Here is a 24,592-nt window from a genome sequence, read left to right as displayed (position 1 = left end):
GAAATAGGACATCTGGTTAAAAGGGCAGTAATTTCCCTCTGAGTTTGCTCAGTGAGAATAATTAAGAAGTCTAAATATAGACATGCAGCTTAAGAAATCTTGGGGGGGCCTTTCCTTGGCCCCCATATGCTTTTATGACACTCTATAGTAACATGAGGCTCTGCAAAGGATAACCCTATGAACAAAAAAGATGGCAGAGCTTGGACTGGAAGCTGAAGTGGCGATGATGTGGGTCTGGCTGAGGATGTGTTAACTGTGTCTCACTGTGTTAACAGAACCTGAGAGTGACATTTAGTGCTGGGTCCAAGGGGACACACGTGAAAATTCAGCCTTCAGGCTGAGCACTGAAGAACTGATGCTTTTGAACTGTGGTGCTGGAGAAGACTCTTGGACAGCAGGGAAATCAACCCTGAATATTCATTGGAAGGACTGAAGCTGAAGCTCCAATACTTTGGCCACTTGATGCGAAAAGCCAACTCATTAGAAAAGATCCTGATGCTGGGAAAGACTGAAGGCAGGAGGACACGAGGACAACAGAGGATGAGATGGTTGGATGGCATCACTGACTCAACGGATATGAGTTTGAGCAATCTCCAGGAGATAGTGAAGGACAGGGAAGCCAGGCATGCTGCAGTCCATGGAGTTGCAAAGAGTCAGACATGACTGAACTACAGCGTGAACCTGCTGTGGTTCCTCTGGCCTACCGTGTGGCCAGGCGTTGTTCTGGCTACCAGGCCTGGATTACAGGGTCACAGCAGAAATGCAGATTCAGAGACAGGAGGGAGGACAGAGATGATCCCCCTACAGACAAACTCCAGAGTCATCATGCTCCTCCTAGGAACGACTCTCATCACAGTTTATCAGCATTTTAATTTTCCAGGTGTTCTGCTACCCTTCTTGGCATCAGTGAAAAACAAATTAAGCTTGATGCACTCAATGATGATTGGAATGATAATAAAAAAGAGCACCATTCACTGAGCACTTCCCATGGGCAACTCATTGTGCTAAATGTTTTCCAGTATCACTGTTGTACTAGGGATAAACACAATTAATAAAACATGCTTCCTGCACTTGAGGAACCCGTGGCCCAGAAGAGGAGAAAGCCATGTAAACAAACAGTTATAATGCAACTCCATGATCACCAGTAGATAGAATCTTCAGGTCCCTAGTTCTTACCTCCTTTTGTTTGTGGGGTCAGAAGACAGCTGTATGAAGGAAAGTGAGCTCAGAAGCCTTAGGTACACACCCGAGTCCTGGCAGGCAGAAGCATGTAACTGAAGTTGAGGCACTTGGCCCCATCTCAGTGCTGCTACTAGGGCAGTGAGACAGTGCCTCCCCTGGCAACAGCTATTGGGAAGTGGGTATGGTTTTGAAATCTGGGTAAAGCCAAGGAAAGATGGTAACAATGCAAAGTGATTTGGCTCCCTGTCAAGAGTAGATACAAATGAACAAAATACAAAATGAATTACTCCTAATGCTAATTATTTTTGACCACCTTATCTGCCACGACTTAATAAGGAGATGATATAGAGCTAAGGTCTCTGGAAATGGCAAGGCCACGTGGAAGTTGTCATCTACAATGTTAATCAAAGCAGCACCTTCGGGGTCTTAGGATTTCACGCTGGAAGAGATCTTGGCTCAAGGGCCAACTGACTGCCTGAAGCAAACAGTTAGGCAGTGGCAGCAACTCTCTTAACTGTCTGCTTCCTCGACGGTCAGTGCCTGGGATGCAGCCTTGCATTTCATGCTTGCTGTCCTCCCGGTGTTTAGCACGGAGAAGACGTCCATCAGCTCAGCACTGCTGAACGACATGAGGTGAGCTGAGCTGCCAGCGAGCTCATCTTCGACCCTCAGGCACCAGGAGCCAGGGAGCCTGTATCACAGGGCGCGCCGGGCTCACCGTACCTCAGCCTGCGAGAGCTGCTCCCTCAGCTTCTCCACCTCCTCCCGCAGTTCCCGGATGACCTTCGCGTTGGGATCCTCATTCACGACGGCATGGTTAACGATCCTCTTGGCCCGATCTGCGTATCTCAGCGTGGAGAGGGTCTCTTCGTAGTTGTCTGCTGCTGGGCTGATGGTGGCGATCATGGAGGTCTGACTGTTGCCCCCCAGATTGTCCTGCAACGTATTTCAAATAGCATCTTAGGAAACAGAGCCTGTTCCAAGCACAACGCAACAGGGAAGCGGCAAATGTGCGCGGATGACCTTCTCTGTGAAGAGAACCTGATGTGGAAATGGGCTTGTATTTCACAAAAAATTTTGTGACAAGAGGAACGGTGATCTCTCTCTATTCACATCGAAGCACAATGCCTGTGGAACAGCATTATAATGGAAAAATGGCAACGGGAATGAGTCTTCATCCTTGCGTGTTTAGGAATCATAGTAACACTACTGTCAGAAGTTCGCTATGTTGTCTTTGGTTAGCTTTGCACACACATCTCAGCTGTCACTACTGAAACAGCCAATTTCTAGTTGGAAAAGAACACGAGAGCAATGAATTACCTTAAGCAGCCAAGTGAGGACTGAGTCACGATAAGGCACAAATTTGTTTTTACCCTTGCCAGCTGCCTGGTCAGCCAGCGATGAGATAACCAACCCCAAGGTTGTAAGTGATCTGCCAAGAGAAAAAGAAAAAAATTAGTTTTATGGAGAATTTATTTTGTTTATATAATATAATAATCCTTCCAGGTACTAAGTATAAAATTATGCAAAACAGTAAGTCCCTAAAGTTGATCTCATCAAGTATACATTCGTGGAGAAGTTGAAAAAATGAAAAACAAAAAGTAACTCCCTTAGTTTAAAAGAATGAATTTAGAATCCCTGTAGAATCTATTTTGTTCAAGAGACAGGAGCTGTGAAACATTTCAGAACCTGGAAACATACAATTAAAAGATTCCTCGAGAGAATTATAATTTACTCTGAATATTACATTTAAAGTCTCAACCATCTGCTCTTTGAGTCTAACCAGGACTACTCTGGCCTCTGATTTTCTAGGAGTAACCACGTAACTTGTAAAGCATACTTCCACCACAGGTTACAAGGTATATCCTGTTAATCTGCTTAAAGCTGGCAAGGTTTTTTCAACGCCGAGTTATCATGAAGTGAAGTGAAGTGAAGTCGCTCAGTCGTGTCCGACTCTTTACGACCCCATGGACGGTAGCCTACCAGGATCTTCAGTCCATGGGATTTTCCAGGCAAGAATACTGGAGTGGGTTGCCATTTCCTTCTCCAGGGGATCTTCCCGACCCAGGGATCGAACCCGGGTCTCCTGCATTGTAGGCAGACACCTTACCGTCTGAGCTACCAGGGAAAGAACCACCCAAACAGAACCCTGGAAGCCTTCCCAGGCCTACTGAGTCAGAACCAGTAAAAGGTATCTCCAGGTGATTCACATGCACATTAAATTTTGAGAAGCACTGGCTGAACAGCACCCAAAGTGATACGTACATTCAGGTGCCAGGACTTTGAGGCTCAAAACGGTGCTGGGACCAGCAGCATCAACATGACCTGAGACCTTGTTAGAAATGCACTATCTCCGACCCAAGCAGACCTACTGAGTCAGGAAGCTGAGCTTCAACAAGCCTTCCAGAAGATTCTAATGCAAGAAGAGTCTGAGAACCACAGGTCTAGGTTAATGAGCTTCCCCTGGTGGAAGTGAAAGTGTGAGTCACTCAGTTGTGTCCAACTCTCTGTGACCCCATGGACTGTAGCCCGCCACACTCCTCTGTCCATGGGATTCTCCAGGCAAGAATACTGGAGCGGGTGACTGTGCCCTCCTCCAGGGGATCTTCCTGACCCAGGGCTTGAACCCACATTTCTCATGTCTCCTGCACCGGCAGGTGGGTTCTCTACCACCTGCGCCCCCTGGGAACCTCCACTGGTGGTTAATACATATTCTCTGTACTTGGAAAAAAGATCACCGTAGAAACAACAGATCTGTGGTGTTGAAGAATGAAGGACAGCCTCATATCATAGTTAAGTACCAACTGTTCTTTTAAAAGCAATTAACTGGATTCCAAGTTTAGTAGCCAGAAAAGATCAGTCTCAGGACATCTCTCGGGACTGCTAGGAAGGTAACATGATACCACAAAGACAAAAGGCTTTGTAAGTGATGAAAAAATTAAATGCTACTACTTATTTATAAAAATCAGGAAGGGACTAGAGGTTAGAAGTGAAAGACAACATAGCTTTCTTCCTAACATTAACAGTAGATTTCCATTAAATAAGCTGAAAGGAGTAAAATCGTTATTTCCCACAAAATACAATTCTCCAAAGGTGAGTCACTGGAGAAGTCACTGAAATACAAAGCAATGCCAAGAGGCAAAAAATGAGCCAGAATTTTAATAACTAACAGCCACTACTGCTAAGTGACATAAAGATGTACATCATAATTGACAAATTTAAAAGTTAAACAAATCCACCGCAAGAGAAATGAAAACATATGTCCATACAAAAACTTGCATAAGAATTTCATAGCAGCGATAGTCACAACAGCCAAAAGTGTGGAAGCAGCTCAAATGTCCACTGAATAATGAAGGGAATAATAAAATGCAATATGTCCTTGCAGTGGGTTAGCATTCGGCCATACGAGAGGAATGAAGTTCTGACACGTGCGACAACATGAAGAACCTTGAAAATGATAAGAGAAAGAAGCCAAACACAAAAAGCCACTGTCCTGGGTTATATAGTGCCCCCCACCATCCAATTCATGTCCACCAGAGCCTCGGGTGTGTCCTCTTTTGCAAATAAGGTCCTTGCATAATTATTGGGTTAGCCAGAAAGCTCATTCAATTAGTGACTATGTTGTTAAATAAAGTTCTTGGTGAAAACATCTTTTACTTTTCTTAAAGCTGAATGAGGAACTTCCCCAGTAGTCCAGTGGATGAGAATCTGCCTGCCAATGTAGGGGACACGGGTTCAATCCCTGGTCCAGGAAGGGAGGTCCCCAACCAATGGTTAACAATTTTAAGAAAGAAACATGTGCGTGGCCTATATGAAACAGAGGGAAAAAGAGTTCAATATAAGGCAAAAACACATTTCTGCCTAGATAAAGAATATAAGGCATTTTTCACATTTTGCAACTATTGAAATGGAATTCTCATTTGGAAGCAATCCTTTGGACTATTCATGATTTATAATACCCAAATGCAGCAGAAATTACTTTAACTCATACCTTCCATAAAGAGCTCAGTGACTCAAGGGTCAATATCAGCAACTCTGAGGTTAACAGGGGTCCTACAGCTCTATATAACTGAACAAGTTTATAAACAAGCTCTATATAACTGCACAAGCCAACAAAGGTCCATCTAGTCAAAGCTATGGTTTTTCCAGTAGTCATGTATGGATGTGAGAGTTGGACTATAAAGAAAGCTGAGCACCAAAGAACTGATGCTTTTGAACTGTGGTGTTGGAGAAGACTCTTGAGAGTCCCTTGGAGTGCAAGGAGATCCCACCAGTCAATCCTAAAGGAAATCAGTCCTGAATACTCATTAGAAGGTCTGATGCTGAAGCTGAAACTCCAACACTTTGGTCATCTGATGCAAAGAACTGACTCATTGGAAAAGACCCTGATGCTGGAAAAGATTGCAGGCAGGAGGCAAAGGGGACGACAGAGGATGAGATAGTTGGATGGCATCACCGACTCGATGGACATGAGTTTGAGCAAGCTTTGGGAGTTGATGATGGACAGGGAAGCCTGGTGTGCTGCAATCCATGAGGTCGCAAAACAACTGAGCAACTGAACTGAACTGAACTGACAGTTCTATATACTTGCTCAGTTAGAGAAGCTTATTACTCATAGAGGCCACACTCTTTACCTAAGAGTGTGCACATCCTCAAAACAAGGACTTCATCTAAACCTATTATGGTCTCCGTGAAACAAAAAGAAATAAGCTGCAGGGTGAGTGGGACTCAGTGGTGCCTGAGAAGTCACCAGATCACCAGTGACAAGGGGTCCATGCCAACACCCCCTTCCAGGTCCCACCTAGAAGCAGTGATCTGGGGGCTTGTAGAATCCTAAAAACCATTTGAAAGTTCAGTGTCTGAAAGCTGAACACCAGGCTTATATATTTTAATGGGACTTCTACATCCAGGAAACTTAAAATATAACAAAATCACTAATCATGGATCCTTCTAGTCCTGTCATCTTAGCCTGGAGGCAAATGAACAGCTCACAGATATCAGAATGGGTGGGAGTTTCTTGGTCAGTTTTAGGGGCTGAAAAGGAATCTTTCTAATTCTAGCAGATCAGTGTTCCTTTTCTGAACTTGCTGGAGGTAGAGATAGTGTGCGTGTGTGTATGCTCTTAGTTGCTTCAGTCATATCCGATCCTGTGCGACCCCATGGACTGCAGTCCACCAGGCTCCTCTGTCTGTGGGATTCTCCAGGCAAGAATACTAGAGTGGGTTGTCATGCCCTCCTCCAGGGAATGCTCTCAACCCAGGGACTGAACCAGCATCTATTATGTCTCCTGCATTGAGCGGCGGATTTTTTACCACTAGCGCCGCCTGGGAAGCCTGGAGATAGTGAGGAAGCGCCTAATCAGTAAATCTCTCACCATAAATTCTTGGCCACAGTGGTGGGGAGGAGAAGGGAGAGGGGCTGGCTGGGGATGAAGGAAGACTTAAGCCAGGAGATAACATCTATAAACAACTATCTATAACAAGGGAGAATTTGGGACCAAAAAGAAAGCAAATAAAACCTGGGTGGATCAAAAGCAAAATAAAGTAATTCACTGAAAAAAAATTGTCATAATTCCAACCTTTTTTTTTTTTTTGCTTTTCTTTCATCTGGTCAAAGCTATGATTTTTTCCAGTAGTCATGTATAGATGTGAGAGTTGGACTATAAAGAAAGTTGAGTGCCGAAGAACTGATGCAATTGAACTGTGGTGTTGGAGAAGACTCTTGAGAGTCCCTTGGACTGCAAGGAGATCCAACCAGTCCATCCTAAAGGAAATCAGTCCTGAATATTCACTGGAAGGACTGATGCTGAAGCTGAAACTCCAGTACTTTGGCCACCTGATGTGAAGAACTGACTCATTGGAAAAGACCCTGATGCTGGGAAAGATTGAAGGCAGGAGGAGAAGGGGATGATGGAGGGCGAGATGGCTGGATGGCATCACCGACTCAATGGACAAGAGTTTGAGCAAGCTGCGGGAGCTGGTGATGGACAGGGAAGCCTGGCGTGCTGTAGTCCATGGGGTCACAAAGAGTTGGACACGACTGAGCGACTGAACTGAACTGATACCTTCCTTAAACCTAGTTTCCTTGAAACTCTACTCATCAGATTCCTTCCCATAGGAGTAGGTATGATGTGATGTGTTACCTGTATCGCCTAGGATGGATTTCAAATTTATTTTACCATGTTTCCAGTGACCTTTTTCTAAGATAATAAGTGTAGCACTTATGAAACTTTATCAGAGCTAGGTGTGTATTTCTCTTTCTATAGACTGTGATCACCTTGGTAGCAGAGATGACTGTGCCTGGCTTACAAAAAGCACACATTCAATATTTGCCAAGTTACAGGGACTCCAGAATACACTGAAGAACAGAACACGAACCTCTTTCTAGAAAGGACTAATTCAGTGATGGTTTTGCTACACTTTATGGCTATTGGCCCAATACCCATTCTCCCTTTCTCACTTGCTAATGGATACTTGAATATGCGGGGAAGCACACGTCAAGCTAAGAACTCTACAGAGTCCTCTGCAGCTTGGAGAAGCCATGAAACATAGTTCTGGCCAATGAGATGCAGAGAGGGAGACATTTGTAGGAGGGGCTTCCAAGCAAGTTATGGTTTCAGAGAGTGGGAGCTACTCTCTAATTGTGGTGTGTGGGCTTCTCATTACCGTGGCTTCTCCTGTTGTGGAGCATGGGCTCCAGGGCGCGTGGGCTCAGTAGCTGTGGCTCACTCAAGAGCTTAGCTGCTCTGCGGCATGTGGGATCTTCCAAGACCAAGGATCAAACTCGTGTCTCCTGCTTTGGCAGGCAGATTCTTTACCACTGAGCCACCAGGGAAGCCCTGAAGTATTTTTTAACTTATTTGCCCATCTTATCTGTGGTGTGTGGGATCTTTAGTTGCAGCATGTGGGATCTAGTTCCCTGACCAGGGGTCGAACCCGTGCCCCTAGCATTGGGAGCATAGAGTCTTAGCCACTGGACCACCAGGGAAGTCCCTCTGCAGGAAGGTTTTACAAGTAATCTTTCTCAAAATTATTTATCTAGGGGTCATTTTCTCCTTAGAGCCACCTGAAGAACTAGTATTTCACAAGAATTCTTTGAGAAAGCCTAAAGTGACAAAGGCACATGCCTCAAAGATGTGGCTACTACCTTCCCAGGAGCAGATTTTTTCTATGTCCTTCATGGGTCTCTTCTGTTAAGATTATGTGGATATCTTTCTTCACATATGTGGACCATGCGATGTACAAGTGGTAAATTAACAAGTACCACCACGCATCCCCGAATAATGGACAGAAGGCAGGTCACTTTCATTCTTCCAAGATACAAGCTCATGTCAGGTTATGCCGGCAAAACCCATTGACGTGAGGTTTCCAGGAAGAAATGAACAAGCGTCATGGAGGGTACTCAAGAAGAAAAAAAGGAGGACTGAGTCACATGAAACATTAGAAACACTGTGTTTAAAAGTTATGACAACATAAATTATAAGACAGAACCCTATGGATAACATATATTAATATCCCTCGAACAAGTGTTCAGTAGAACCCATTTTTTAGAAATGTTTGGTATATACTCTATTAACCGCAGTAACTGAAATAGAAAAAAGACTAGGAAAGATACTCATCAGATGAATACTGCTGGCATTTAAAGGTTGGCTGTTGCTGAGGATAAAACAGAACCATCTTTGGTGACATCCCTTGGGGTATGAGAGTGTCCCATGATACAAGTGAATTCTCAGAGAAGCTGAACCAGCCAGGCTCCAGCAGCAGGGAAAGACTTTGTCCTTCCACCCTCAGTAGAAGGGTGAACAGCAGATGGAGTCCCAGGTGTGTCCTCTGTGAAGACGGTCTCCAGACGACCCATCCCTCCCCAGCCCTGGACAGGCCACGGTGGAGCATCCACACAGGGCCTCGGCGCTCCACGTGAAGGAGCAACGTGCGCTGCAAAGCTCTTAAGAGCTTAAGGAGAGATGAAGCTCTTAAATCCACAGCCCATTAAGCAGACACTAATGTCTGTGAGACAGGTCTGCTTAAGAGGATTATTTGTGTTTCATCCAAAGAAACCCCAACAGGCGGCCGAGAGAAAGCTTAGGAAACGTGTCAGAGAGTTCCTTCATTTTAGCCCTCCACTGGGCACTGACGTGAAGGCTTAGAAAGCCATTTGTGGAACTAATGGGTAGCAGATTCGATACATTATTTATTTCCGTTACTAGGACACACTTACAGAGAGCTTCCTACCGGTAGGCTCTAAGTGGGTAGTGTTCTAAGTGGGCTACAAGTCGTCACTAATTTAATCCCCACAACAGCCCCACTCAGAGAGTTTCCTCATCCACATTTTACGGGTGAAGAAACTGAGGCACAAAAGGGTCACACCCTTAGTTTCTGTAACTAAGAAACTCCTGTATCTCCTCTGGGAAGCCTCCCAAACCTTCCAGCTGTGTCGTCATTCATGTCCGCACCTCACCTTGTATGTAAGTTTTCTGGCACTTAATGTATTAATATCACTCCCTCCTCCTCCACTCCCCTACCAAAGATCTCCTTCCCCACTGGATCCTGAACTTCCCAAGGCCAGGGTCTCATCTTCGTCACCCTTTCTTCTTATGCCCAGTCAGTGTTCGACACTTATTTGCTAGATGGAGCAAAACAGTACAGGTCCACTTATCTCTTATCTGATAGCCTTAGGGCCACGTTTGTTTTGGAATTCAGAATGTTTTTGGATTTTAGGAAGTTCAGTGCATACACTATTACGTATGACCACTGGGGGGATCTGGGACAGCAGCCCATAGTAAAATTCATGAACATTTGTACAGCTAAACATATGAATGGCCACACTAAATGAGTAAATAAAGACCATAAGTGAAGACAGAGACCTCATCTGAGTTCAGGTGAGGGTTCCCCAACGAGTGAACTACAAAGGAAACAGGAAAAGCATTTGGTTTTCAGAGCACTTTGGCTTCCCTGATGGCTGGTGGTCTGCCTGCAGTGCGGGAGACCGGGGTTCGATCCCTGGGTCAGGAAGATCCCCTGGAGAAGGAAATGGCAACCTAGTCCAGTATTCTTCCCTGGAGAGTTCCATGGAGAGAGGAGCCTGGTGGGCTACAGTCCATGGGGTCACAAAGAGTCAGACACAACTAAGTGACTTCACTGTGGGTTTTGGAACTGCAGGTAAAAACCTGTGGGACTCTCTTTCTATGAAGGTCTCTAAGACAGCTGTGCAGACCTCAGGGCATGATCATACTGTAAGATGTCCCATTAAACCAGTGACCACGTGGAGAGTTGGAGGACTCCTGGTGCAGATCTGGATCCGCGGTGGGAGCCTGGCATACATGGACCCATTCAGGGAGCCGAGAGAGACAGCTGGGGGGATGAAAACAGCCCTGGACTGAGGTTCAAGGGAGAGGGCTCAGACACAGCTCCACTCCCTTCGAGCCAGCTATTTTGGGAAAAGCACAAGACCAACTTGGCAAACACCCATGGACTGGTAAATGTGTCTTAAAAAAAAAAACCAGTTTCATGCTTCAGTGCTGGGTGATGTAGCACTTCTAATGTGCCTTTTGCTTTTTCAGATTAAGTATTAATAACTTACTGTATCTCAACCTATGTGTTCCTCTTCAAGGGGAGTAATCATGCTGTAACAAATAATCACAGGGGTAGTGGCTCAAAACCACACCAATCATCTTATAGTTCTGGAGGCTGGAAGTCCAGAACGGGTTTCTCTGGGCTAAAAGTGTCCTTGCCTTTTCCAACTTCCACAGGTGCCCCTGTCTCTTGGCTAATGGCCCCTCCCTCCACCCACATGTGAGCAGTGAGCTATGGGGTCTTTCTCACCCCATGTCACTCTGACACTGGCTCTCCGACCTCCTTTCACTTGTAAGGGGTTCTGTGATGACAACAGACCTGCTCATCTCACATGCTAGCAAAGTAATGCTGAAAATTCTCTAAGCCAGGCTTCAACAGTAAGTAAACTGAGAACTTCCAGATGTTCAAGCTGGATTTAGAAAAGGCAGAGGAACAAAAGATCAAATTGCCAACATCTGTTGGTTCATCAAAAAAGCAAGAGAATTTCAGAAAAACATATACTTCTTCATTGACTACGGTAAAGCCTTTGACTGTGTGGATCACAACAAATTGTGGAAAATTCTTCAAGAGATGGGAATACCAGACCACCTTACCTGCCTCCTGAGAAATCTGTATGCAGCTCAAGAAGCAACAGTTAGAACCAGACATGGAACAATGGACTGGTTCCAAATTGGGAAAGGAGTATGTCAAGGCTGTATATTGTCACCCTGCTTATGACTTACATGCAGAGTACATCATGCGAAATGCTGAGCTGGATGAAGCACAAGCTGGAATCAAGATTTCTGGGAGAAATATCAATAACCTCAGAAATGCAGATGACACCACCCTTATGGCAGAAAGCAAAGAAGAACTAAAGAACCTCTTGATGAAATTGAAACAGGAGAGTGAAATGGCTGGGTTAAAACTCAATATTCAAAAAACTAAGATCATGGCATCTGGTCCCATCATTTCATGGCAAATAGATGGGGAAACAATGGAAACAGTGAGAGATTTTATTTTCTTGGGCTACAAAATCACTGTAGATGATGACTGCAGCCATGAAATAAAAAGACACTTGCTCCTTGGAAGAAAAAATATGACCAACCTAGACAGCATATTAAAAAGCAGAGATGTTACTATGCTAAGAAAGGTCCTTCTAGTCAAAGCTATGGTTTTTCCAGCAGTCATGTATGAATGTAAGAGCTGGACCATAAAGAAAGCTGAGCACTGAAAAGGTGCTTTTGAACTGTGGTGTTGGAGAAGACTCTTGAGAGTCCCTTGGACTGCAAGGAGATCCAACCAGTCCATCCTAAAGGAAATCAGTCCTGAATGTTCATTGGAAGGACAGATGCTGAAGCTGAAACTCCAGTACTCTGGCCATTTGCTGTGAAGAACTGACTCATTGGAAAAGATCCTGATGCTGGGAAAGATTGAAGGCTGGAGAAGAAGGGGATGACAGAGGATGAGGTGGTTGGATGGCATCACTGACTTGATGGACATGAGTTTCAGCAAGCTCCGGGAGTTGGTGATGGACAGGAAGGCCTGGTGTAGTGCAGTCCATGGGGTCACAAAGAGTCAGACAGAACTGAGTGACTGAACTGCACTGAACTGATCCAAATAATCTTCTCATTGCAACATCTTTAACTTAATGACACCTGCGAAATCCCTTTGTGAGGTAATGTATGCACATGTTTTGGGAATTAGGACTTGGATGTATTTGGGGACAGGGAGGCAGTATTCTGTCAACAACAAAGTTCCTCTTGCATCTCCACATTTAATGTGCCAGACACATAGTAGAGGCCTGCCCAGCTTTTATTCGTATTATATAAATGTCTCTCTCCAACCATCAGTTTCCTCATCCTTAAACAGAGATATAAATACATATAATGAACTTCACATGAAATAATGCATATGAAAGTGTCCCCAAACTAAAAGAACCCTAAAAATGTAGGTATCTCACAGACTAGTAGTAAGGAATACATACATCCATTTGTGAAAGAGCCACATAAGGAAAGACAGCAGGATGCTAAGAGAAATCCATTCAATTCATTAAATCATAATGCAAAAGAGCCAGTAGCTGGAATATCTAAATCATGTGTGGCCTTGAGGTAGGCCAGTTTGAGACACTATATAATTTAGTGTCCAAATTGAGGGGGGGCACTATTAACATTTCCTCTGGGACAAAAATCAGTCAGGATTCTCCCAGGCCAACACAATACTTGGGCAGGTCAGTGAGTGAGCCTTGGCTCTGGAGCCAAACTACCTACAACCAAGTCTAAGATCCACGCTTAGAGCCCTGTGACCTTGGCCATATTATTTAACTGCTCTCTGCCTTGGTTTCCTCGTCTATAAAATGGTGACGTGAGGCTCAGATGAATTATTACAACAGAGTACACAGTATAGTGCCTAGTGTACCTAGTAAGAGGGTAACAGAAGTTGGTGATCCTTACACGTCAAGGCCAGTCATACTCTCAATTTCCATGAATTTAGAGAACTCCCAGTGTGTGCCCATAAGTGCAGGCACAGGCCGACAGCTGGCATGGTTGAGCACCAGTACACAAACCTCCAGGAGTGATGACAATCTTTTCTTTGGTGCCTGCTTCCTCACACCCCCATTTCTGTTTCTCCATCCTGCTGTGTGCACGCATTTACTTATTTTATTCTGTATTCTGCATTTTAAAAACTTTTTATTTTATATTGGAGTTTAGCCGATGAACAATGTTGTGATAGTTTCAGGTGGAGGACAAAGGGACTCAGCCATAGGTACACATGTATCCATTCTTCCCTACGCTCCCCTCCCATCCAGCCTGGCACATAACGCTGAACAGAGTTCCCTGTCTTGTACTCATTTCAAAATGCAGAGCTGTATGCCAGTCTGGGCTGCTACAACGCTTTGTCATGAAACAGAGCAAAATCCTTTGTTATCAGAGCAAGAGACAGACTGACTGGGAGTTGACCCCCTCAAGCAGCAGCCTGTGCAGTGAGCACGGCTACGCCCATTTGATAGAGGGGGTGATAGTTCACTGCTACTTTTGCAAACTTTTGTGAGATTACAATGTGCTAGTGCCATTTTGCAATGCAAGCTGCACTAAGATGTTCCTGAACCTATTATCTCTTGTCCCCTTCTGGCCTAAACAAAACCCCAAGTTATTTCTTTTTCATTAATTTTTTTCTTGGAGTATAGCTGCTTTACAACATTGTACCAGTTTCTGTTGTAAGGCAAAGTGAATCAGCTATCTGGTATACATACAAAGCCCAAGTCATTATGTCTCAAAAGAAACATACATGTACAAACCATGTTTCTTTCTGCTGAACCTGAAATAATGATTATGCTGTTTACACAAGCTATAAAAATAATGGCTAGAGCCATTACTATTTCTTCAGTGCATACTACGTGTTAGGCATTGTTCTAAGCACATTCCGGGCACTTAATCCCCAACAACTCAATGAAGCAGATACTGTTACTGTCCTCATTATACAGATGAGAAAAAGGAAGGTACATCCGCTTGCTCGGGATACATCTGCATCTAGTAAGTGGAGGAGAGGCAGGAATGACCCAGGCAGTCCTGCTCAAGCATACATGCCTCAAAGGGCAAACTCTGCTCCCTCTCATGCTGGGGAAGACGGACTTCTCTGGCTCATCAGGGGGCATCCTTGGACAGCACGTCCCAAAGAACCAGCCCTTTAGGACTTCCCTGGTGGTCCAGTGGCTAAGAGTCAGTCCACCTTCCAATGCAGGGCACATGGGTTCGGTCCCTGGTAGGGGGAAGTAAGATCCTACATGCTACAACTAAGACCAGTGCAAACAAATAAATAATTAGAAAATGAATGAACTAATCCTTCATTTGCGCCTTTGCTGTACCCTCCCCTGAAAGCCTTCACCTCCTTGTCCAATAGGCCAACTCCTACACACCCTGCACCCCTCAGCTCTCCTTCAGCCTTCCCCGCATCCCTGGGCACGCTACAGGCACTCAAGGCAAAGAATGAGATTTCAAGATGGCAGTTATTCTATAACTGTTACTTTTGGGGGGAAGATATTGTTTCTGTTGTTTAGTTGCTAAGTCATGTCCAACTCTTTTGGGATCCCACGGACTGTAGCCCACCAGGCTCCTCTGTCCATGGGATTTCCCAGGCAAGAATACTGGAGTGGGTTGCCATTTCCTTCTTCAGGGGATTTTCCTGATCCAGGGATTGAACCTGCATCTTCTGCATTGGCAGGTGGATTCTTTACTACTGAGCCACGAGGGAAGACAAGTATTAGCCTTACAAAGGGATTTGAAGTAGATTTTCTCTTTAGAATAAGCTCCTAGAGTTAGCTCGAAACTATGATTTGATTTCTAAAACTGCTACTTGCATTTACATAAGATTAATTACATTATACAATGATATTCTGGGTGTTTGTATGGACATTGCTGGAACCCGGCTGCCTCGTGCTGTTTTACTTAAATAAACCTCATGCATCTCAACAGAGGCAGGCCGATGTTTTTCTTCAACCCATTTCACTAAAGCTACACAGACTCTGAACCAGCTGTGATCAGAGCCATCTGACCATAAGGGGACAAGTTGCCCGGACACACAGGAAGCTGGTGGGACGTTGGGGTTTCCCGTGGGAATCGCACAGGCCCCTTACTTGTTAATGTTGCTGCCTTCCTTCAGGCGCTCTCCCGCAGCTCCGGTTTTAGACACTCTCTCGCTGCCCGCCAGGTCCACCAAACTCACCTTGCTCACCTTCTCCCCTGAGTTCTAGTTGTGGGAGACGAGAGAGAAACGACAGACAGACGTGAGTACAGAAACCACAGCGATACCCACGCAGGCGTCAGCACCACCACGGAAGCCGTCTTGCTTCAAGGAGGCAAACTTGAGAAGATTTTAAATGGTAAGAAGAGTTCTTTGGACTAGCAGTTTTAGGCTAAAAATTAAAAGTCGGTGTGGCAGCATGGAATTCTGCTTTGTGGCTGGGTAGCAAGTGCACTGGCCCTTTCAGAATATATTTAGAAAGCTGGAGCTTTTATGCATCCATGAGAACATTCTAGGACATGAGGGTTCCTGCACATTTAGGTCAAATCCTTCACTTTTTTTTTTTTTAAAGCTATCTTTAGGCTGAATGTCGTGGTTTCCTCTTTCATATTTTTTAGTGACTATGAGGTAAACCCAGCTGTTTCTAGGGGAATTTCACTATGGAAGGATACATATTAAAAGAGGTATGGTGACAGCATCATGGTCTTTAGAGCGTTTATACAAGGATTCCATTTTTTTAATGTTATATTTAAAGTTGTTGCTTTGTTTAGTCTCTGAGTCGAGTCCGACCCTTTTGCGACCCCATGGACTACAGCCCACCAGGCTCCTCTGTCCATGGGATTTCCCAGGCAAGAATACTTGAGTGGGTTGCCATTTCTTTTTCCAGGACATCTCCTCGACTCAGAGATTGAACCCACGTCTCCTGCATTGGCAGGTGGGTTCCCTATCATAGAGCTACGAGGGAAAGACCTAACACATTACATGATGTAAGCAGAGCAGCTGATCCAGTAAGCAGAAGAGCAGGAACCGAATCCAGCCACGGAGCGGTTCACCCAGGCAGGTACTGTGAGCCCCTTCACTGTCACCCATTCTACCCGATCGCTCACCCCAGACTGCAGGTCGTATAGCGTCTGCGTGATGACGATGTTGAACACAGCGTGGGAGCGGCTGCTTTCTTCATTCATGTTGGTTGCAGCTACTGTCCGAGACTTGTTTCCCTCAGACATCAGTGACTCAATGTCCTAGAGGCAGGCACAAGAAAAACATTCTAAGCAAAAAATCCCTAAGAACAGTGTCCTGCCCACCCATGGATGTATTAATTATGACGCATTCCGTCACCACCCTTGCATGTAAACCTCTCACCTCTCTTCCACAGAGCCCGGCTCAAACTTCCACTCCCTCAGTGCTTTCTAGTGGATGAAATGTTTCACCCATTCTTTCCAAACTAAAACTGTCTCCTTTCTCGGTTGAGTACCTATTTTTCCCTCTGCAAGTTCCTAAGGAGAAAAGAGCTAACATTTACTGTGCTCAGATACTCAATAGCAATGATGACCTTATTTTATTCTGACTCTCTTGCACAGCTCTCTTCTGTATGATTAGTAGCCTCCCTTCTCCAACAAGGGGCTTCCCTGGTGGTTCAGACAGTAAAGAATCTGCCTGCAATGCAGGAGACTTGGGTTCAATCCCTGAGTTGGGAAGATCCCCTAGAGAAGGGAATGGCAATCCACTCCAGTATTCTTGCCTGAAGAATCTCATGAACAGAGGAGGCTGGTGGGCTACAGTCCATGGGGCTGCAGACAGTTGGACATGGCTGAATGACCAACACTTTCATGCAGTGAATTTACAACACTGTGGCTCTCTCAGGACAGGGAATTTTCCTTATTCGACTCTGAAAAACCTGCTTTAGAACACCCGGAACCTAAGACTCTTAAACAATGTTTGATGAATATTACAAAAGAAGTATTTATCTGATTATACACATAGGACACTGAAGTTCATGGAGGTCAAATAACTCTTCCCACATCTAATAAGAGGCAGTTGTTTGCTTTTTAGTTGCTAAGTCATGTCTGACTCTTTTGCGACCCTATGGACTGTAGCCCACCAAGCTCCTCAATCCATAGGATTTCCCAGGTAAGAATACTGGATAGGGTTGCCGTTTCCTTCTCCAGGGGATCTTCCTGACCCAGGGATTGAACCCACATCTTCTGCTTGGCAGGCAGATCCTTTACCACTGAGTCACTTGGAGAGCCCAATAAGAGGCAGAACTGGATACAAATCACGGACACCCCAACTCTTACTAATAAGTGACAGGAGGAGACAGTCACTGGCCCCAGTGACGCTCAGCCAGGCACCTAAGCACAAGTGCTGACTTTGCACTTTCCCACCAGAGGGGTCTTCGTTCATTTCAAGGAGTAGGAAAAAGAAACAGATTGGTCAATGGAGGGAGATCAGTTCAAAAAAACAGAAGAATCAGAAGAGTGAAAAGGAATGCAAACTAAGATCGGAGACACAGTCAAAGAGAAAGGGTTGAAATAACAACCAAACAGTGTTTACATCTGTCCAGAAGGACATCACTGGCAACCTTAGGGAGAAGAGTTTCAATAGAGTGCTATTCATGAAAATATTCAGCAACCTCAGGATGCTGGGCCTCCCAGCAACACTGCAAACCCTCCAAAACCAAGCGGCTTAAAGACTGATTAAAAGTCTTTATTTTCTGTTTGGGGTGGTTGATACTGGGTTTCTGAGACCATGAATTGTAACAATATGCCATAAAGCATTCACATAAAAATATATTCAATATGATCTATACACTTCAATTTACTGTCAGCTTTTAATATCTTTTTTTTTTTTTTTTTTTCAAATGACACTTACCTCAAAACTAGTGACAGCCAGTTGGGATAAACCATCTACATATGGTCCCAAAACTTTATGCTCTCGAACTTTAAGAGACTGTCTACTCCTTGAAGAGAAAGGAAAAAGGAATGAATGAATCATACCCAACTTGGAGATTTTCTCTCTTAAAAAAAGTACCTGCAAAAGTACTCAGAAATTAAGATTGCAATTTCAAAAGAATTTTTCTTTTAACGATCAAAAACTATTCTAAGGAAAAAAAAAAAAAAAACTATTCTAAAAGCTTGGATTAGCAAAACATCATGCCTTATGAGTAATGTCTTTTATACTCTGATTTCTATTTAAAGTAACATACTATTTTAAAAATTCTATCTCTACTCCCAAACTAAACAACCAGCACACAGAATACTAGGTTAGGCTAACTTGTTTTAGTAGATGAACTTTAATTTCACATGGGGTGGGGAGAGGGAAATGAAGCAAAGAGCAAACAGTACTGAATGTAACCTTTAGGCTATTTTATAAGTAAGCATATTCTCAATAAGTAATGTCTTAACAGTTTTAAGCAAGAATTGAACAATATTAAAATGTTTTACTTTTAATCTACCCTTTCAGATTAGGAGCACTGATTTATGCTGATCTGTGCTGACCATTTTATACAAAGAATGATGTTACAGGACAGTAGTTGTTTGTAGTTACTGATAATTATTATTCTATATTGAGAACTGGCTCTGCTGGTCAAGATTTCAGGACTCCTGAATTTTTAAAAGGCAAACCTGGTTTGGGACCCACTTGAAGAGCTTATCGACAGACAACTGAGATGAAAAGTAAAACTATATATAATATATATTATGGCCATATTGCATTATGTCACATATTTCGTGGCATCAAATACTGATCACTTTTCAAACCAAGAGTCAATGCCTAGCATCACTCAAATGTGGCAAGAAGAAACTAAGAATGCGCACATCCCTAAATCTAGACCTTGCTCCCTAAAAAACTTCTCAGTTATCTCAATCTTAAATCTCACAACTCCATAAAGCTGGCTTTACTAACTTCATTTTAAGCTTGAAGAATTCAATACGACAATGAGCAATTCTGTTGTATTTGAGACAAGGGCAGACCAAGTGCACCAGTTCAAGAGAGCTGCCTAGCTGCCCATGCCTCCAGAACCTGGCTCACTCCGTTTGCGTCATCAGAGACTATCGCTATTCGTGGGCAAGAAAAAGTAAATCAAGCACAATATCAAGTCCTTCCGATGGTGTCTAACACCCGGGATTCTTGTACGCCACTGGGGGGAGCGTAAACTGGTACAGCTGTTCTGGGGAACAGTTTTGTAATGCCAAGGCTGGAGCTTCCGCAGCTTGTGACCCATACTCCCACTCCTAGACGCAGCCCCTAGACACTCCTGCAATTGTGCGCCAGCAGGGGTGTACAGGGATGCTCAGGGCAGGGCAGCTGCGGCGAAAAGTGGGGGCCGCAGGAGCGAGAGGAGATCAAATGAATGAACGACGGTATCTCGCACAGTGGGACACCAGAGGGCAGTGAGAATTAACGCGCTAGTACTGCATGCATCAGAACAAACCAACCATTGAGGGGAAAAGTAGCAAGTCATCAAAGGACAAACATATTATGAAGCCATATGCAGGTAAAAACTACAAAATTACGCATAGACTCTTAAAGAGAAGGAAGATAATGAGCAGCATAAAAACGTTCCATTTATTAAGCCAAATGGTGAGCAGGACAGTCATTGATTTTATTATTCTTTATATCTTACATGTATCATAAATGCTCTTTTTTTAATTATTTTTTATTTTTATTAGTTGGAGGCTAATTACCTTACAATATTGTAGTGGTTTTTGGCATACGTTGACATGAATCAGCCATGGATTTACATGTGTTCCCCATCCCGATCCCTAAATGTTCTTTCATATGCATTACACAGTTATTAGCTAAAAGTAAAAACATTTCCGGTGACTGGGTCACTTCCTTGCCATCCATAATTTTTATCTTATACCTCTGATTATACCCTTGATTATACAGCTGCTGAAAGTATTTAAAAAATATTTTTAATAACATGAGAAAGTATTCATCATATTATATAAAAAATTCAGGATACTGAATTGTATTCAGAGAAGCACCTCAACACACACACTACATATCCACTCCATAGATCTAAGACACCAAAATGCATAAAGTGTTAACAGCAGTTATTTTTGAGGATTATAGGCCATTTTTACTCTTCTTACACTTTACCTACTTTCTAAATTTTTATATATATTATTCTTAAATCAATAAAAATTTTAATTAAAAGGTAAACGGCCCTTTCCTTCCTCTATGAATCAAACTCATCTGGCTTTTATCACCTAGTTTTTAAAAAATACAGATGCCTGGGTTTCCTCCTGGGTCTACTGAATCATCAGCCCTATGGGAGGGGCTCAGGCCAGTAATGCATTAAAAAGCCTCCGAGTGATTCCAATGTACATCCATGGAAGAGAATGGCTTGTCTAGGCCAGGTCATTTGAAACCTTCGACCGCTTCACCTCCGATTTAGAGCAGATGGAAAGACCACTGTGTCATTCTTAACTCAATGAATAAATACGAATAAACCGTAGTGGCAAAAATACCAAAACAGTAAAAACAGGCATCTAAATGGCATGGGTAAGCAACTTTATACACGAGTGTAGGATACACTTTGAATCCTGGGTATAACGACAGACTTTGAGAAGCTGATGATCTCTCAGTAAACGAACTGAAACGGGAGTGGTGACCGAGGGCTTCAAACACATAAACTCACTTGCAGCTTTAACTTCAGGATCATTTAAAATTACTACCCCCATTATAAGGTTTGTGTCAACCACTAACTTACCCTTTGGGGTCTAAAAGATCCCGGACTTTCTCATTATAAATTTCCATATAGGATACTTCCACTTTAAAGGTCTGTGACTCATTCTGCTCCAGAGAGATCCTTTGAAATAAAGCACAGCAGAGCCTTGGGATGAGGCCTCGCTGCTCAGCATTGCCCATCATGGAGAAGGATTTTCCTGAGCCTGGAGAAAGGTGAGCAGAAAGAGAGGAGGATGGACGAGGAGGCAATGTGTAACGCTTCAGTCGTACAAGTGTATCCTACACATCGGCCAAGGTCACACAGCAGAAGGAGACAGACAATCTGGCCCCCAGAGCCAGGCCCTCAGACACCAGAGTTACTATTTACACTATTACACTCCTGACCGCCAGTCTGACTTTCACTGTGAGACCCAGAGGGTACCTCCAGATGGATGCGTACCAATGTAAGCGCTACAAATATGTAATCTCTAAAAGTATATATAGTAAAAAGGAACTACTGTATAGTACAGGGAACTCTGTTTGAGATTATGTAACAGCCTAAATATGTACAACAATCATTTGGCTGGACTCCTGAAACTAACACAACACTGTTAATCAACTATACTCCAATATATGACAGAAAGCTTTAAAAAGTGTGTAAATATCAACTATACATCAAGTAACATTAACATATTTTACCCACAAAATATTTCACACTTTTGAAAGTGCTTTGCTATATATTCTCCTTGATGTCCTGTAATGTGACAATAGGCAGTATTATTACCATTTAATTAATTTATTCCAACTTTATAGTTGAAATAATGGGTGGCTTACAGTGTTAATTGCTGAACCCCTAGTCTAGTTTTGTTTAATAACCTATCATCACTTCTATATCCTAGTGAAGTCCTCTGTATAGGATGATAGATACTAAGAGTTTTTCTACAGTTTTTCACTATAACATTTGTACTAAGAAACTGGTAATTATTTTTCTAGCTCAAATACAGGTTAAAACTATAATTTAGGAAAATGACACTTAATAGTTTGAAACTACCATGCTCATTAACACTTAAATTACTTCATTTCACAACTGTTGAACCTTCAAAAAGATTACTTTTGATCATTTAATTCAGCTAAACCTGTGAAGTCAGAAGCATTTTTCTACGACTTCCCAAAGTGTTTTCTATTTCTGTTTTAAGAAATGAACATTTAATATCACTGACTGTAAAGAAAAGCAGCTACTTACCTGTCTGTCCATATGCAAAAATGCAAGCATTATACCCCTGGAAGGCTTTCTCAAGAATTCCTTCCCCAAGGCACTTGAAAACCACTTCTTGACCTAAAAAAACAAAAATAAAAAGACTGATTTTTCTTGACATATTTGTATTAGTAACTGAGCCCCAGTCACTAATAACATTCTCTCAACCCCAAAAAGATGTTGAGTGTATTGCATACCTACTATGTGCAGGGCTGTGGATTAAGAGCATAATGAATGCAATTTTATTATTTATTCTTCTACACTATAACTCTGTACCTGGGACAATTTATCATTCTACCCACTGCTTCCCTCTAAGACATTTCTCTAGGTGTTCAAGTTTCCTGTCCATTGTCTGTGGGTCATATGGAAGTATCATTTGAATTCGGTTTAGTTCCTTTTCCTGAGTTAGTATGAAAGGGTCATTCAATATAAACTGCCTTGTCTCCCCACCTGGATTCTGAGCTTCTGATGAGCAGGAACCATGTCGCCCACATCTTGGTATGTGTGTGCACCTCTGCACCTAGCATGGTGCTAAGTACATGCCATGTGCTGAGAAATTTCATTACTGGTAGAGGGGGTGTGCTGAGCACAGGTAACCTCTTAACTGTGCTCCCATGGGGGTTAGGGGACAAGTTCTCATCTGTGCATCTTTTTACAGCTCACTGTGACTCCTAGGGGTGTTCTGTCATGGACTGTTTATATCATGTAGTGCCCAGCCGAAGAGTAAAGGTGTGAAAATCTTTTAAACATTTAATGAGGCGTTTACTGCCTTTTAAAATTGATGTCTTTCTAACATGCAATCCCCACCATCAAGAAAATTAAAGTGATTTTCTCCTTCCTCTGTGCAGAAATTACTGGTTGAAGTACCTGTTTCCTCTACTGGAGCCCCTGACTGATGTCAGCCCATAATCTGTTTATCTCTGTGATCCTAGTGCCTCGTATGAAATGCTTAATAAATGTTTGTCCAGAGAATTAGTCGGTTTAATCTTTTTATCCAAATGACAATTCCTTTTACATTTGGAAATAATGCAATATAACATAAGCTCTTAGGTGTATGTTTTTCTTTCATGCATCTGATTTTAGCAGTCTCATTATATTATGACATATCACAGCTGCAGAATGGGACTCAAAAGTGTAAATATGAAACAATATTTTCAATCATCAGGTTGGCAAAAAAAAAAAAAAAACAACACATGACAAATATCCAATATAGCTGGACTGAAGAAATAGGTATTTTCATAAACTGTTGGTGGGAGAATGAATGAATGCAGCCATTCTAAGGAAAACCTCACAGTACCAAGAAAAAGGAATATGTCCTGGCTCTCTGGCCCACTATGGGCATCTGCCCTAGAGACCCACTCCCTAGGAGACCCCAGTAAAAGGATGTTCACACAGCATTATTTATAATACTGAAAGTTGGAATCAAGTTAAATGCCAATTAGTAAGGGAGTAGTAGATACATAAAATGTATTTTATATGATGGAATATTTAAATACATCATCTTAAAAAAACAAGCAAAACAAATCTATGTGTTTAGGCAGTGCTAGAACTCAAAAACATTGTTGAGTTTTTCAAAAAGTCATGTTCAGGCTGTATATATAATACAAAAATTTATGTCCAATAGTATGTATGTGTGTTCTCTATGTGTGCTAAAGTAAAAGAAAAAATTGGATCAGAAGAAAATATGTCAAATTTATATAAACTTATTTTTCAACTTCTGACTTCTACCAAAGAGGCATTTAAAACATGTTGGTGGAATATGTGGATTTTTTTTTTTAAGAAGAATATAACTGTAAGAGGCTTCTTAAACATAAGGGTTAGGAAGACTACCTAAAGACTATGTGTATGCACACATACACAAATACATGGAGAAGAATAAAGTACTGTCAAAATTCTTATCCACTAAAGACACATTTCCAAAATTGCCTTTATGTTATAGTTAAGTATAAGAGTATTGTGCTCCAAAGACAGAAATATAGATCAATGGAACAGAATAGAAAGCCCAGAGACAAATCCACGAACCTATGGACACCTTATCTTCAACAAAGGAGGCAAGGATATACAATGGAAAAAAGACAACCTCTTTAACAAGTGGTGCTGGGAAAACTGGTCAACCACTTGTAAAAGAAGGAAACTAGAACACTTTCTAACACCATACACAAAAATAAACTCAAAATGGATTAAAGATCTAAATGTAAGACCAGAAACTATAAAACTCCTAGAGGAGAACATAGGCAAAACACTCTCTGACATGAATCACAGCAGGATCCTCTATGACCCACCTCCCAGAATATTGGAAATAAAAGCAAAAATAAACAAATGGGACCTAATGAAACTTAAAAGCTTTTGCACAACAAAGGAAACTATAAGCAAGGTGAAAAGACAGCCCTCAGATTGGGAGAAAATAATAGCA

The 24,592-nt window shown here is 42.7% G+C and overlaps 1 protein-coding gene across 10 annotated transcripts in view; it reads right to left on the bottom strand.

Annotated features, from left to right (window-relative positions):
* KIF13A (kinesin family member 13A) overlaps window positions 1–24,592 on the bottom strand; it is a 195,048-nt gene that overhangs the window by 59,802 nt on the left and 110,654 nt on the right. For all 10 annotated transcript variants that reach the window (XR_009693639.1, XM_061147540.1, XM_061147544.1 and 7 more), the window contains exons 5-11: window positions 22,168–22,260; window positions 20,968–21,148; window positions 18,123–18,210; window positions 16,358–16,492; window positions 15,364–15,476; window positions 2,503–2,614; window positions 1,906–2,118 (exon numbers count right to left, since the gene is read on the bottom strand). Coding sequence is in view for 9 of the 10 variants with exons in the window: in XM_061147540.1 (XP_061003523.1) it covers window positions 1,906–2,118; window positions 2,503–2,614; window positions 15,364–15,476; window positions 16,358–16,492; window positions 18,123–18,210; window positions 20,968–21,148; window positions 22,168–22,260 (935 nt within the window). In the remaining variant the exon portion in view is untranslated. The remainder of the gene's footprint in view (window positions 1–1,905; window positions 2,119–2,502; window positions 2,615–15,363; window positions 15,477–16,357; window positions 16,493–18,122; window positions 18,211–20,967; window positions 21,149–22,167; window positions 22,261–24,592) is intronic.

This window comes from Dama dama, chromosome 7, assembly GCF_033118175.1.
Source record: "Dama dama isolate Ldn47 chromosome 7, ASM3311817v1, whole genome shotgun sequence".
NCBI classification, from domain to species: domain Eukaryota; kingdom Metazoa; phylum Chordata; class Mammalia; order Artiodactyla; family Cervidae; genus Dama; species Dama dama.
This window is presented reverse-complemented; position numbering and strand designations above follow the sequence as displayed.